This window comes from Trichechus manatus, unplaced genomic scaffold, assembly GCF_000243295.1.
Source record: "Trichechus manatus latirostris isolate Lorelei unplaced genomic scaffold, TriManLat1.0 scaffold00079, whole genome shotgun sequence".
In the NCBI taxonomy this organism is placed as follows: Eukaryota; Metazoa; Chordata; class Mammalia; order Sirenia; family Trichechidae; genus Trichechus; species Trichechus manatus.
The window spans coordinates 8,401,130-8,416,344 of record NW_004444015.1 but is presented as its reverse complement, the minus strand read 5'-3'; the positions used below and the strand labels follow the sequence as shown (position 1 = coordinate 8,416,344).

General features: G+C 38.5%; 1 protein-coding gene across 10 annotated transcripts in view; it reads right to left on the bottom strand.

Moving 5' to 3' along the window:
- ATP11C (ATPase phospholipid transporting 11C) overlaps positions 1-15,215 on the bottom strand; it is a 182,191-nt gene that overhangs the window by 47,303 nt on the left and 119,673 nt on the right. For all 10 annotated transcript variants that reach the window (XR_002824789.1, XM_023735470.1, XM_023735475.1 and 7 more), the window contains 7 exons: positions 14,635-14,832; positions 8,035-8,196; positions 7,204-7,355; positions 6,344-6,415; positions 4,275-4,348; positions 2,326-2,456; positions 1,687-1,868 (listed from right to left, as the gene is read on the bottom strand). Coding sequence is in view for 9 of the 10 variants with exons in the window: in XM_023735470.1 (XP_023591238.1) it covers positions 1,687-1,868; positions 2,326-2,456; positions 4,275-4,348; positions 6,344-6,415; positions 7,204-7,355; positions 8,035-8,196; positions 14,635-14,832 (971 nt within the window). In the remaining variant the exon portion in view is untranslated. The remainder of the gene's footprint in view (positions 1-1,686; positions 1,869-2,325; positions 2,457-4,274; positions 4,349-6,343; positions 6,416-7,203; positions 7,356-8,034; positions 8,197-14,634; positions 14,833-15,215) is intronic.

Here is a 15,215-nt window from a genome sequence, read left to right as displayed (position 1 = left end):
ACTATCTACCTAAACTAAATATTTTATTGTGTGTTCGGAGAAAATTTATATAGCAAATTAGGTATTCATTTAACAATTTCTATACATATTACCGAAAACCCTGGTGGCATAGTTGTTAAGAGCTATGACTGCTAACCAAAAGGTTGGCAGTTTGAATCCACCAGGCGCTCCTTGGAAACCTTATGGGGCAGTTCTACTCTATCCTATAGGGTTGCTATGAGTTGGAATCGACTCAGTGGTAATGGGTTTGGTTTATTTATACATATTATTCAGTGACATTGGTTACACTTTTCACAATGTGTCAGCATTCACATTATTTTCATTCTGGTTGTTCTGCTTCCGTTAATTTAGCTTCCTTGTCCCCCCTTACTTTTCATATTTGGTCTAAGATAAATGTTGACCTTTAGGTCTCATTTAGATGATTGTTTAGAGAAGTACAATATTCACAGGTGATATTATTTATTTTATGAGCCACTCTGTCTTTTGGCTGATAGATGACCACTGGGAATGGCTTGACTTTCAAGCTTAAAGGGTATTCCAGGACGATAGTCTCAGAGTTTCCTCCAGTCTCTACCAATCCAGTAAGTCTGGCCTTTATTAGGAATTTGAGTTTTATTCTACATTTTTCTCCCATTCTATCTGGGACCATCTATTGTGTCTTGTGATAACTCTTGAGCGTTATAACTGGTATCCTATGGTAGAATTAAGAATCACCACTCTAAGCTAAAATGTTCAGAAACTCACCAAACGTTCTTAGTCACTATCACTTCAGCATGTTTTATATCCCACTATGCAAATACTGAACGTGGTTCAAAAATATAAGGCCAAATGCATTCTAAAGCAGATACTGAGGGAAGTTAGCAAATCCCTATCCCTGGGGAGCTTTAAGAACAGGAAAGCCAACCATCCTGAATGATAACTTCAGTATAATTCTGAAATGCAAGATAGAAAAAGAATGATACTTTCTTTGGGTTCCTTTTAGCCACGGAGTAACAACAATGAGATTAGACTAAATGAATTTCATTAAAATTGCAATACCTTCCAATGTGGTTGAATGTATGTTTGTAACTTTTTGTTTGGTTAAGTCTCATAATTTGCACTTATTATTTTTAGAAAACTCCTAAAATATTAAGAGTCTAAACATGCTTTCAGGCAGATCAATGCTAGAGCCCTGTAACTGTGGCTAGCAGACCTCATTCTGTACAGTTAAAGCAAAATTATTTCAAAGTATGCAAAAACACGCTCTGGTCTATTACATTAGGTTAGAATTCAGCTCTCCTGTGGTTCTCTTTTCCTTGAATTTCCTTTCTGCTCATCTCTGGAAAATCTGACTTATTCTTCCAGGTACCAGCTCGAATGTTGCCTCTAGCACAAAGCTCTCTACACATAGTAAGAGTAATACATGTTTGCATAAATGAATGCATGGCTTAGTAAATATTCAAAAGACCTTAGTGATGACTGATTTTCTTCTCAGTCATTTGTATTTAACTTAAAAATCATTCCCATAAACAGTTCAAAATATCGCATCATTTTTCATACATGTTACAACAAATGAATCTTTAAGTCCATTTAAACAACAAAGTTAAATGAAAGATTTCAAAATTTGAGAATAAATTCTTAATCTGGGGAAGATCCCACCCTAAATTACTGGTCATTCAAGTAACAAGAGTATCATTTTCTAGTTACTTGTCTTCCACTGCAGTGGCTCCAATTAAATTCATGTTTGTCTCAATATCATCCAAGACCTCTTCCATTTTTTCTTCTCTGTCTTGTAAGGCCATTTTCGCCTCTATGAGTTGTCTGTTAATTCTTTCATAATCATCTGGAGCAATGTTTTTGAAGGCTACACCAAGTGTCCGATAACCATTCTAGAAGGAAAGTAGTAGATCTGTAGTTATCCAAATAACATTTGAACAAAATGCACTCTCTTTAAATACTCGTTTTACCCACATGTATAAAAGAGAAAATCTGACAAAAAAAAAAAAAAAAAAGAAAGACAAAAGAATAGATTGCAAGTAAAAAGGTACCATTCCATTTGGTTCAGAATAACAAAAGAATAGCTCTTAGAGTGTAAAAAAAGCAGAAGCAACATAAAACAAAGATTCTTGAAAAGTGTTCAAGGCTTCAAGTTCTGACCAGAAACTTGCTCCAGGATAATGTTTTAGATTAAAATAAGAAAAACAGTATTACTGAATCTCTCAAATACAAAAGATACACCACAAAAATGAACTAAAATTCATTTAAAATTTCATTTACACAACAATCCCACCAACAGTCATACCCAGTGTTTCTCCTTTTACTTATTGGGGGAGGGGGTATGCTTACCATTGCACTACGTTCCACATGCTGTTTAGTTGAATCAATGGCATTCCTAAGTTTAGTTGACTCAGGTTCGGGAATTTGTATTCTGGGGAAAATGGCTGAGTCTGCTCCTTTACAAAAGAGATATATGTCTCCTAAAATAAAGAACCAAGATACTCGACTTAGAATTTTAAGACTGGAATGAGATTTTAATAACAGATAAATACTAAGCTGGCGTCTCTCATCTAGCTGATGTGTATCCTGAGCCTGCTTTGCAATGCTCACCCAAATGGAACAAGACATCTTGACCTTCAGTCTGTCAGGGGAATGAATACTCACTACCTCTTAAGACTAATAACCGGGAATTTACAACATGCATCTCCTTTAAAATCTACTTCCTCCCACTGAATCATGGAGGGCTGTGCTTGCATCAAGGACTGCATCTGTATTCTCTTTAAAAATCGAGACAACGAATGTCACTGAATTGTACATGTAGAAATGTCGAATGTGTGTGTGTTCTGCTGTGTATATTTTCACCAAAAATAAAATTTTTTTTTTAAAATTGAGGCAATGTTAGTCTTAACTGCACATATGGCGTCTACACATTTCAAGGACCAAGCTCAAGCTGAAATAATTCTGAATAAACTATACAAGTTAGCTTTTAAAACAGTGGTTTGACAGTTTTTACTGGAAACTTGGGAGTAGCCTGTAGAACACTGGTACGAGTATAACTTTAGATCAGTCCATGCACTCAGGGAAATATTCATAGTTGAGCATTATGAAAGACACTTTATTCTGATCAGGCAAAGAGCTGAGTTTAACAATTTAAAAACAATGGCTCTGAGGTTGGAGCCTCTTGCAGATCACTTCCCCAGACATCTGATCATTTGCAGTAGAACTCATATGTGGATATGCGCACAACAATGGTATTTCAAATGTTGTTCCCTCCCCGCATTTTCTCTCACACCTCCAAAATGTGTTTAAAAGTCACAAAACAAATTCCACACTCACGTAGTAAAATCAGTTTCATAACTTTACAGTTATACCACAAAGCATCAAAAAGTGGGATATGTTCCCCCAAGTGTCTGTCTGTATCCTCCCAGAAAGTATTCTCATTTTAAAGAATTCAGACCAGTTAATTTAGACCAGTTATTTGGGAAATAAGTCAAGGCTATTTTTCTTAAAAACAAACCACCTGGACACACACACACACACAGACACACACAGACACACGCAGACACAGACACACACAGACACACACAGACACACACACACACACACACACACACACAATTATCTGAGAGCCCGCGAATAAAGCAGGAGTGCTTCCTCAAGGGCCTTGCTGAATACAAGCAGAAGGCATCCACCATGGTGCCTGCCAAGGAGATGGGGGAGTCCTGGGATAATGGCACAGGTTCCCCTGCAAAGGGCACACCTTAGTCTGTCATACAAACCGCCCACAGCACTGGAGTAAAACCCAAATGTCCCTTCCAAGAGGACTGGCCCTTAGTCACGTCTACCTCACCTGCTCCCAGGGAGTGGAAAGCAGAAAGGGAATTAGGAAGGTCAGAGAGGGATAACCAGAAACTTCTTCACTCAAGTATTCTGCTGTCAGTAATCCCAGACCATCCAATTGCATGTAGACATTACTGGGGACTCTAATCATACCCTGAAGCTTAAAAAGTCATCCTTTTCAGGTTCCTGTTTGAACACCCAGGGTGGAGGAACACAGTTCTTCAGTTTCCATGAAAATGCACATACTATCATATCAGGGGTTGTGCCATTGACAATTTGGCAAACTAAACATATGCACTTAAATAAAGACGTGAAGGAATATACAAAAGCTACTGCTGTGCATGACTTTAGCTACTCCTACACTACTACATAACATGTTCTTCTTTCATGAAATAGTTGATCAAAATATAAACCGACAAATGGAAACAGAGAGAAAGTCAAGTTTTAAAAATGCATACCTTTCTGATTCTTCACAATTACACTCATACGTCGGCGGACGGGATCAAAGTTTAAGGTATGAAGAAGTTCATATCTTTAAGAGAAGAGAAATGAGAGAAGTAAGATACCTAGACACATTAGGAAAAATAAAACACAACAGAAACACTTTGAGATATGTAAAGATTGTGAATGAAGAAAGAGCTCTCATCTTTCGGGAAGGGTGGCTGGTTGTGTGCATGACTGGTGCTTTCCCTTGGGTTCGGAATTGTTTCGCACATAGAACATGTGTCAGAGGACACCACTGCTGGCTAAGGGTATCTATATCCTCTCGTTACATTCGTTAAAATGGTAAGCAGGGAATGGTTACTTAGGAATGGGGGACAAAAGCAAGGAGAGCTGACTTACCAAGTCAAATCTGGAGGGATCCAGACATAGTCCTACCCTGACAATTAGTTTACTAACATCTATGGAGTGCCTACTATGTGCCAGGCACAGTGTTAGGTGCTGGGTAATAGAGGTGAATCTGCCCAAGTCCCTTTCCTCAAGGAGCTCACCAAATGACGAGTGAGGCAGAGGGTGGTGAGATAAGTTATCTTCTCCCCACCAGGCTGGCTAAGTACTGTAATAGAGGCACTCACAGGGGTGGTGTGACAGGACACAGGGAAGCCATCTGAAGGACGGTGTCCTGGAAGAGGTTATTGCCTGAGCTGTGTTTTGCAGTATCAGCAGGAATGATATGATGAAGAAAGGGGGCCATGGCATTCTGAGTAGAGGGAAAGGCACATGCAAAAGCATAGAACATGGCCTATGGGGAACTTTGAATAGCTCACCAAGGTCTGAAAACTACCTGATAGGGAAACGGCAAGAGATGAAGTAAGAGAGGTAAGAAGGGGTTGGGAGTGGAAAACCCTGTGGGTCTTGTCAGGGATTTGGGATTTTATCCTAAGAGCAATAGGGAGCCATTGAAGGGTTTAAAAAGAGGAATGATATGATCAAGATTATGTGTGGATGGCTGAGCTATTAATCAGGTGAAAGAACACAGGAGAGTTAAATAAGAGTTAATGATTAGAACATTGTAAGGGAACATTCTCTTGAAAATAAACAACTTGGATACATCTATTTGACATAAAAGATTTACTATGTAGTTACAGTGGCTCGTTTTTGTTTTTGGTGGGAGTGAAAGGGTTACTGGTTTTGGGGTATGTGTGCACATGTAGACACACTCGCTCCTGTGTGTTTAAGCCATCCATATATGACACCTCATTTGGTGCTGGCCAGATGGGGGCACTGTTGTGGAGTGGCTAGGATCTGGATTCTGACAATGAAACTTGGCCCCTGGCAGTCAGGTCCCAGAGCCTTCCTCTGGGCTTCTGAGTATCCCTCCCCACCAGGGTACATTCCCCAATGCCTCTCCATGTATTACAGGTTTCTGAGATGGATCTCATGAGATCCCAGGGGCTGGAATGGAAATCAGATGAGATAATTACACTTCAAGTTCAGATGAAGAAATTCAAATGAATCACAGAGCCTAATTAATATCTGCCATTAAGCCAAAGTGGCTTTGTTTATTGGGGTCTTTGTAGCAAAAGAAAGAAATGCGGGGGTACAACTGCATCAGAGTACTTTCCCTGAAGTTCACATTCGAGCATCCAGAATAGGACAAAGCTTCTGGTAATACCAAAGCTCTACTATTGTCTGGGCTTGCAATCCTAGAGTGATTGGCTGGGCTCTGGGCAGAAAGTTTCATTAATGTTCACCAATTTTTCTTACAGCTCATGTTAGAGACCTGGAATGGCATCTAAATTCCAGAATGAAAGTCTATGCAGACCCTAGAAAGGGGGTTCATTCAAGACTACTGGATCCATATGTGAACCAACCCGGAATTATTTCTACCTCAAACCTCAGTTTCTGCCATTATATGAAAATGGCTTCCCCTACTCCAGCTACATTTCCATGAAACTCTGAAATGTGAGAGCTAAGTCCCGTAGTTATAGATACATCCAATTTCCTTTGGTACCCTTCCTGAATGCATGTAATGTTTACTGCGGGGTTAGGAAACAAGAAACATGAAACACACAGTGCTACTTACTCTTCTATTTCTTTTCTTTGGTTCTCTACTCTCATACAGTCATTCCGAGTTCCTAAAAATGTGAACCCGTACCTATCAAAAACAATTTAAAAAAAACCCGCTGTTAATCTCTGAAGAACAATTGACACAGTGGCTGCAACAATAGGCTCAAACATAGCAACAACTGTGAGGATGGTGCAGGATCAGGCAGTGTTTCCTTCTGTGGTACAGAGGGTCGCTATAGGTCGGAACCGACTCGACGGCACCTAACAACAAAGAACAATTAATTTTCCCTCGCACTGGGGTTACTGATACTTGTTTATTCGCTTCTTTGCCTTCATACGATCTCATAGACTCCACCTCCCTTTACTGGCCGAGTTAGTAACACAGAGCCAAGTCCCAGCTACAAATTGTAATCAAGGGAGAAGCAATTTATAATTCCAACTCTGCAGCCAACATGTTAGGTGACCTTTTAGCCAATTAATCATCTTAGACCTCATGGGTAAAACTGGACTGTCAGTTAGCAAATGACGTCAAAACCGCCGGGGGAAATCAGAATGACTATGAAATATTTCAGAAATAACAACTTGTATTAAAAGCAGCCACTGTTACACGATTTTCAAAATATAGCATGAACACTTGAACTTTCCAGCAGGCCTGTATAAAAAGTAATGCAAGTTATATCTATGCATCCTCATTTTCTTTTTGGTCTTAATTGTTTAGGTTTGGGAATTTTTCAAACTTTCAAATAAAGAAATTTGGCTTTTTATTAATTATTAATTAAAGAGATTTACAAGATAAAGATATTGATGTAAACAGAAAACAAAATGATTCCTGTGCTCCTGTGATTTTGCTTTCTCGGGAGAAGTATAAGTGCTTACTTTTTAGCTCCTTTCACCAAAGCTATTTCATCTGGTGAAGAGGAGACATAGGTTAATTCAGTTGATTCTGTAGCTCCATCAACAGCATCATTTGTTTTAATTTCTACAGTATGACATAAACACAAAGCACGCAGAAAGAGCTCTTCTTTATTCTGTAGAACAGAAATAAAAGAGACAATAGTATTTTTACTTCAATCACTCAGTAACTACTCAGTGAAAAGAGAAAGAGACATTAATGTGAAAGAATGTTATAACCTCCAGGAAATGGACTAACAGAATTCATAAATGCCTAACATATGAGATATGCATCTTCCTAGTACCTAACAGAGTCCCTGGTACTCAGCTAGCATGCCCTAGGGGACACATTAACTCACTCAGGGTACTGCAGTGCCACCTAATACCACAGCAGAAACTTCACCATGGCCTAAAGAGTTCATTCAGTATCTAATTTACAATCCAGCAATAGCTCAGGTGCAGGAAGACTCTGATTCATTTAATGCTTCGACACTTCTGGGATTTTTATGACGCAGACAGACATCATTCTTGGAGGAGCTAATATTTTAAAGACAAAGCACACAAAAATCATGAGCACACAGACAAACAAGGAGAGTTTTACCCAAATGCTTTTCACACAATTCTCTCAACTTATAAATTCTACTTGTTTACAAACTCCAGAGGTATGAGTAAAACAGGAAAGATAAAATCCAAAAGAACAAATGGCTATTCAAAACTATGTCATGCGCCTAATGGGAAACTATTTCTCCTATGCACGTTAACACAGGCACTACAGATTAATTTCTCAATGTAAAATGGTAACACAGAAATCGCCACCTTATCTGCTTTGTCAAAATGTGTTAAGGGTCCATCAGTTCGAGAGAGTCCATCAACCTCCTCAGTTACACCATTATACTTGTATCCATCTATGCAGCATTCAATGAATTCCATGCTATTTTCAGTGAGTGTTCCAGTCTTATCTGTAAATACATAATCCACCTAAAAACAAAGACAGAAACATATTCTTTCTCCTTTCCTTCGGTGTGATTAATTTTTCATTAGCTGTAAGGCAGGGTTATTTTCATATCCACAGAAAATCACCTCTTCTAAGACTACTTCTCTAATGCCATGTAATTACAGAGGGAACACTATCAAATGACTGAGAATTGAAGGAGTATTTTTAGAGAAACTGAAATAGCATCACGTCTAAGGTACCCATTGCCGTCGAGTCGATTCCAACTCATAGCGACCCTATAGGACAGAGTAGAACTGCCCCATATGGTTTCCAAGGAGTACCTGGTGGATTCGAACTGCCAACGTTTTGGTTAGCAGCCGTAGCTCTTAACGACTACACCACCAGGGCTCTCAAAAGAAAAAAAAAAGGGGGGGTATTTTATCAAATTAAGAACCCTTCAATTTTTTTATTATGGCAAATATATATAACAATTCCCATTTCAACCCTTTTCACATGTACAATTCAATGACATTAATTATGCTCATCATGTCGTGCAACCATCACCACAATCTGTTTCCAATTTTTTTTTTTTTATCACCGTTAACAGATGCTCAGTGCCCCTATGCAGTGACTCTCCCTTGCCCCCTCCCTCTCATCCCTGGTATCGACTAATAAACTTTGGTCTCTATACATTTGCCTGTTCTCGATACTTCATTAAGTGAGATCATACAATATTTTCCTTTTTGGACTGACTTATTTGACTCCATGCAACATTTAAAAACCCTTCAATTTAACGCCTACCTGTTTTGATGTAAAGAAGCTACATCAGAAAAGTCAATTTTCAAAGTGGGAAACAAGGATATACAGATCAGTTATTACACACACACACACACACACACACATTATATGCTGGTATGTGCATTACCCATTGAAAAAAATATTTGATAGAAACTTAAGTTAACTGAAATATAACAAAATAAAATAAAAACTGATGGGATTTTTTTTCCCTTGTAAAGTAAAATCTTCTTTAAAAATACTGGATTGAAGTGAAATGCACTGCAATCTTATAATGTACATAAGAGTTACAGACTATATAGATGGACAGGAAAATAATGTAAAAGTTACCTAATCAGAAGACACAGTAAGTTAATAGTGATCAAAAACACAATTTAAATTTCTTTCCACATACTATGTATATTTTCAGATACTCTTTAAAAATGTTTCCAGGTTGGTGGGGGGGGATGAGGGGGGACAGAATTTATAAGGATGGGTCAAAGTATAATATCAGCATATTTTCATAGACAATCGAAAAAATAAGCTATGAAATACATTTTCCATGTAAAATAAACGACACTGAGCATTTCCATTTTATCTCAGTTTCTACCTCTTCTATTTATAACATCTGGCTTTTGGAAACCCACAATTTTATCCTCTTTTTTTTGGCAATTTATGCTTAAATAGTTAAAATTATGGGCTGACAAGAACAAGCATAAGCACAAGATTAAGGTTTTTATTATGTAAGGCAGAAAGAGATGAACTCCAGCAGTAGTTGCTTTCTAGTTATTTTTCAAAGCCTTTCATGGTAGCAGCACTGGCACAAATATAGCCTTCCAATCTTCCTCTTTTTTTCTCCTGTTAGCCAGCCAAGTTTGAATTCTTTCTTTAAATTAATCCAAGTGGTATTATTCGTGTATTGTCTCAATTTTTCCAGCTAAAATGAAACTCTGTGGGACTTTTTTTTTTAATCAAAATTATTAACCTTCATTTCCCTCTGAAGGTTGTCCAGGGTTGTTGTACCTTCTACACTCAGGTGAGCATTAACCTATTCAGAAAACTTATTTATGAGTATTCAAGGGTGGTAGCTTTAAAAATATAAGGTGCAACTCATGTTCATTGCAGCATTGTTCACAATAGCAAAAAGATGGAAACAACCTAGATGCCCATCAACAGATGAATGGATAAACAAACTATGGTACATACACACAATGGAGTATTATGCAACAATAAAGAACAATGATGAATCATCTCACAACATGGATGAATCTGGGGGGCATTATGCTGAGAGAAAGTAGTCAATCACAAAAGGACAAATATTGTATGAGATCGTTGTTATAAAAACCCAAGAAAAGGTTTACACACTAAAAGAAACAATCTTTGATGGTTACGAGGGTTGCGAGGGGTGGGGGGAATACTAAATAGACAATAGATAAGTGGTAACTTTGGTGAAGGGTAAGACAGTACACAATACTGGGGAAGCCAGGACAACCAGTACAAGGAAAGGTCATGGAAACTCCATAGACACATCCAAACTCCCTGAGGGACTGAATTGCTGGGTGGAGGGTTGTGGGGACCATGGTCTCGGGGAACATCTAGCTCAACTGGCATAACAGTTTATAAAGACAATGTTCTACATTCTACCTTGGTGAGTAGCGCCTGGGGTCTTAAACGCCTGTAAGCAGCCATCTAAGATACTCCACTGGTCTCACACCTTCGGGAGCAAGGGAGAATGAACAGAACAAGATACAAGGAAAAGATTAGTCCAAAGGACTAATGGACCACAACTACCACGGCCTGCACCAGACTGAGTCCAGTACAGCCAGATGGTGCCTGGCTACCACCACTGACTGCTCTGACTGGATCACAACAGAGGGTCCTGGACAGAGCTGGAGAAAAATGTAGAACAAAATTCTAATTCACAAAAAAAGACCAGATTTACTGGCCTGACAGAGACTGGAGAAACCCCGAGAGTATGGCCCCCGGACACCTTTTTAGCTCAGTAATGAAGTCACTCCCCAGGTTCACCCTTCAGCCAAAGAGTAGACAGTCCCATAAAACAAAATGAGACTAATGGGGCACAACAGTCCAGGGACAACAACTAGAAGGCAGGAGGGGACAGGAATGCTGGTAATAGGGAACCCAACGTCAAGAAGGGAGACTGTTGACATGTTGTGGGGTTGTTAACCAATGTCATAAAACAATACATGTACTAACTGTTTAATGAGAAGCTAGTTTGTTCTGTAAACCTTCATCTAAAGTACAATAAAGAAAAAAGGAAAAAAAATTCACAAATAAAAAAATGTATAAAGTTCAATTTGTTTGCCTCTATGGAAGAGTCTGTGCAGTATGGATCTGTGTACATTTCATCTCCCAAGTATAGGCCAACAAATTATACCCTAATGCAGTGGTTATCAAACTCCAACATGAATCAGAATCACCTGGAGGGGTTGTTATAACTCAGATTGCTGGACTCCATCCTCAGAGTTTCTGATTCAGTAGAAATCAGAAGATAACTTGCATTTCTAGCAAGTTCTGATGCTGCTTGTCCTAGGATCACACTTTGAGAACCACACCACCGCTCTAATATATGCCATATACTCAGGCAAGTGGGAGGAGGGGCCAGCTGTGACTTGGTTTAAACATACTCTCATATTTAAAGGGGAGAGAGAGGAATAGAAAGGGAGAGGCTACTGCTTGACTCTGACTTTTAAACAGCAGCCTCTACCCCTTTAATGATGGGTTTGAGTTTGCTGGAAAGGCCCCTCTACATGGCAAGCGCAAAGCCATGATTTTATGGACGGAAAGCTAAAGGTGAGATATCTGCTACAGGATACAAAAAGCCCTGAACTACAGGTTGAACATATGAAATCGCTAATTTTGTAGGTCGAAATTGGTCAAATATTGGCATTTTCATATGGCTTAGCCTAATGGAACACTTGGACTAGAGTCTTGGCTCCACTACCTATTAACTTTGTGACCTAGGAAAATCTCTTCCTCTCTTAAATAATAATACCTACTGAATAAGACTATAAAGATTAAAAAATAATGCTCAATGATAAACACGTTCTGTAAGCCGTAAGGTACAATATAGATGTTGATTATTATTGCTGTTGACTTGACCAAAATCACACAGTATTGGACTCTTTTCATTACCCTACATTCCCTAATTTTTCTGATTGATTATGACGCGTGTCTTTCCCCAACTAGATGGTGAACCATTAGAGGATTTCTTATGTACTTCACAATAGTAACCCCTGTACCTAGAACACATCTCAGACACACAACAGAAGCTGAATAAATAATCACTGGATTGAATTACTGGAATCAGAGTATATACTTACAGAGTCACACCATTAAGCACAGTCCCAGGACTGGGAGGGGATATAAAGCAGGAGGCTACCTCCACAATTTTTTCAAGATGGGCTGGAACCATTTGATTATCTAAAAGACTGAGGTCTGATCATAAAAGATCCCATTATGTTCCAACTGAACTGATCAGTCTACTTCCCTTTGTTTCTCATGTCAAACACTGTTCCAAAAATATCTTTCTACCTTTTTGTAATACCAATGTGGGTCATTTTTAAAGAGGTGAAGCAAGTGTTTGCAGTGGTATTAATGGAAACTAACCAACACTACTTTTAGTAACATAAAAGTCCCGTACATCTTAAATCATGACTCATCAAAGCGGAAACTGGTTATACTTAATTTTGTGTGTACCAGTCCACTGAATGCTAAATGGCCTAAGAAACTATTTCAAGACTTCTTTGCATTTTCGATCAGGTAGTTTCTACACATACAAGCTGATAATGATGGTAAGTTGTTTTTACACCGTATTAATTGAAGTGCTGGTTTGGCTGTTGAAGTTAGTGATTTCACTAAATGACAATCACACCCAGAAATGCAGGGTTTGGTGGATGAAGGGGGTGGTAGCTGAAATGGAAATGGTGGCATCTTTTCACAGATCAAATTTACCAGATCATTACCCAAAGCTCTACTTTACTTTCTGTAGTGTTAATACAGTCTAGATAATAAGAACAAGATTGCAATTCCCACAAGTAATATGGAATCTACTGAGGTGGGGATCTGTAAGAAGGAGGTAAGAGTCTCACCAAGTGGAACCAGCCTGGGCATCGTATCTGTCTCTAGTGAGCATTGTGTTGCATGTGGAATGATGACTGTTCTATTTGCAGGAGTAGTTAAAGCTAGCCCGACATTGGCCATACTCATCCTTGGGTGAGTTCATTCACCTAGCCAGGCACTAATCTAAAGCAGTCACACCAGGACTTATTCAACATCCAGAGTCAGCCAATAAATCGGATGTCAGGGAAAAGAGTCGCCAGAGGTGGCTGGTATGCTCAAGGAAATATATATATATATATATATATATAAATGCAAAACCCCTGCAGACTGATGCCTTTTACAAGGACTAGAGTACTTCTACTCAGTTAACGCTATCCCTTGATGAAAAGTGCTTTAAAAAGGCTTGGGTCCACTGTGGCAGCTCAGGTCACCCACAAAGACTCTTTTGGGAATGATATCTAAGGGAAAAAACATTCATTCATTTCTTGTCCAATCCTTAATACTGCAGTATCGTAACTTTGTGGGATGCAAACCCCATGGTCTGGGATACCAGAGTCCTGAGGTGAGGTCTAAACAAAATGTTATCTTGAGAGTTCTTTCACCCTTGCTGGCTGCAGATGTTACTTTGGTTACTTAGGTGAGGGCTGTGTTAAGAGCTGAAGGCGGGGGTGGGGTGGGGTGGGGGATTAAATTATGGAAGAGAGAGCTTTGAGGTGTACGTGCAAATCAGTACCATTTAAAACAAATGTGAGGCCCTGTTCCATCCACATAGTTCCATTAACAGAATCTGCATCTCCTAGTCACAGAAATGACATTTCTACAGCCTTGACATTCTAAATATCATGAAAATTAAATGCAAGCCAAAAAACCCCCTCAGCTTGTGAAGATCGTTACACAACACGCTAAATTCAAACAAAGGGAAAACACTTTCTCAATTTTGATAAGAAAAGCACCTAAGCAGTCATCACTTGAAGATTCACAGCTGGACTGCACTGCACTAGAAAATAAATGTGCCTGGGTTAGAAACAAGGTCACAGCCTAGGTTACATTGGAATATGAAGCAAAAAGCATTTTGAGGAGTGCATGCCCTCACATTTTCCCTTCATTTAAATTCTTGTACTGGAATAAACAACTCTGCTTGCAAGGTCTATGATCCATCTTATCAGAAATGTACCAAGAAAATGTCAATTGGTCAATTTTATTCATGAAACTCTGGTCAATTTTATTTATGAAACAAAATGCATTTATAAAATAAATTCATAAAATTTGTAAAATTTACTATCCCATATTCTATCCCCAAATGGTTAAAGATAGTGATAAAAACTATACATTCCTCTTCCAAAGCAATAACCCATAATCTAACAATATCAACAGGTAATTTTTAACGAGAATTTCTGGAGCATTCAAATTTAACACATAAATTGAAACATTTCCCAAAATTGCCAGCAAAAGAACTGATGCTATAGCTATGAAAACCTTGCTTGCTTTCATTACATGCCTACACAAAGGAATTTCCTTTGAATCATATTTCCAAACGTGAAATGGCCACACACATTGGTAATTCAGATGATAAAAAACCGTATCTTCAGCGCGTTAACTTATTTTAAGTAAAAATGTGTTCTAACCTGGCCAAGTTCTTCATTAAGGTCTGATGTGTTAACCAGGGCTCCTTCCTTAATTTCTTCATCATAAAAGTCCTTATCCCATGAAATGAAGAAGGAGCCCAAGAATTTCTGCATTTCTACTGTGACATACATGGAGACAGGAATGATAAAGTTGAACAGAACCATAAATGATAGGAAGTCGGTGAACATTTTCAAAACCTAAAATAAAAGAAATAGTTCATGCTAATTAGATGCACAGTTCCATCAGACAAGTGTAATATAAAGAAATAGCCTTTTTTTATTTCAAAGCTAAAAACACTGCTCTTGAACATTTTCAAAACCTAAAACAAAAGAAACAGCTCATGCTAATTAGATGCACAGTCCCATCAGACAAGTGTAATATAAAGAAATAGCCTTTTTTTTTACTTCAATGCCAAAAACAGTGCTCTTACTATAAAGAAACTTCCCAATGTACTATATCATTGTAATACAAATGATCACAGTATGTGAGAACAACAATTAAGAATACCCTCAAGGGCCACAGTCAGGGCAGCTTCTTAGACATAATCAAACACCTCACAGGATGAAGTTCCTAAGCTCAA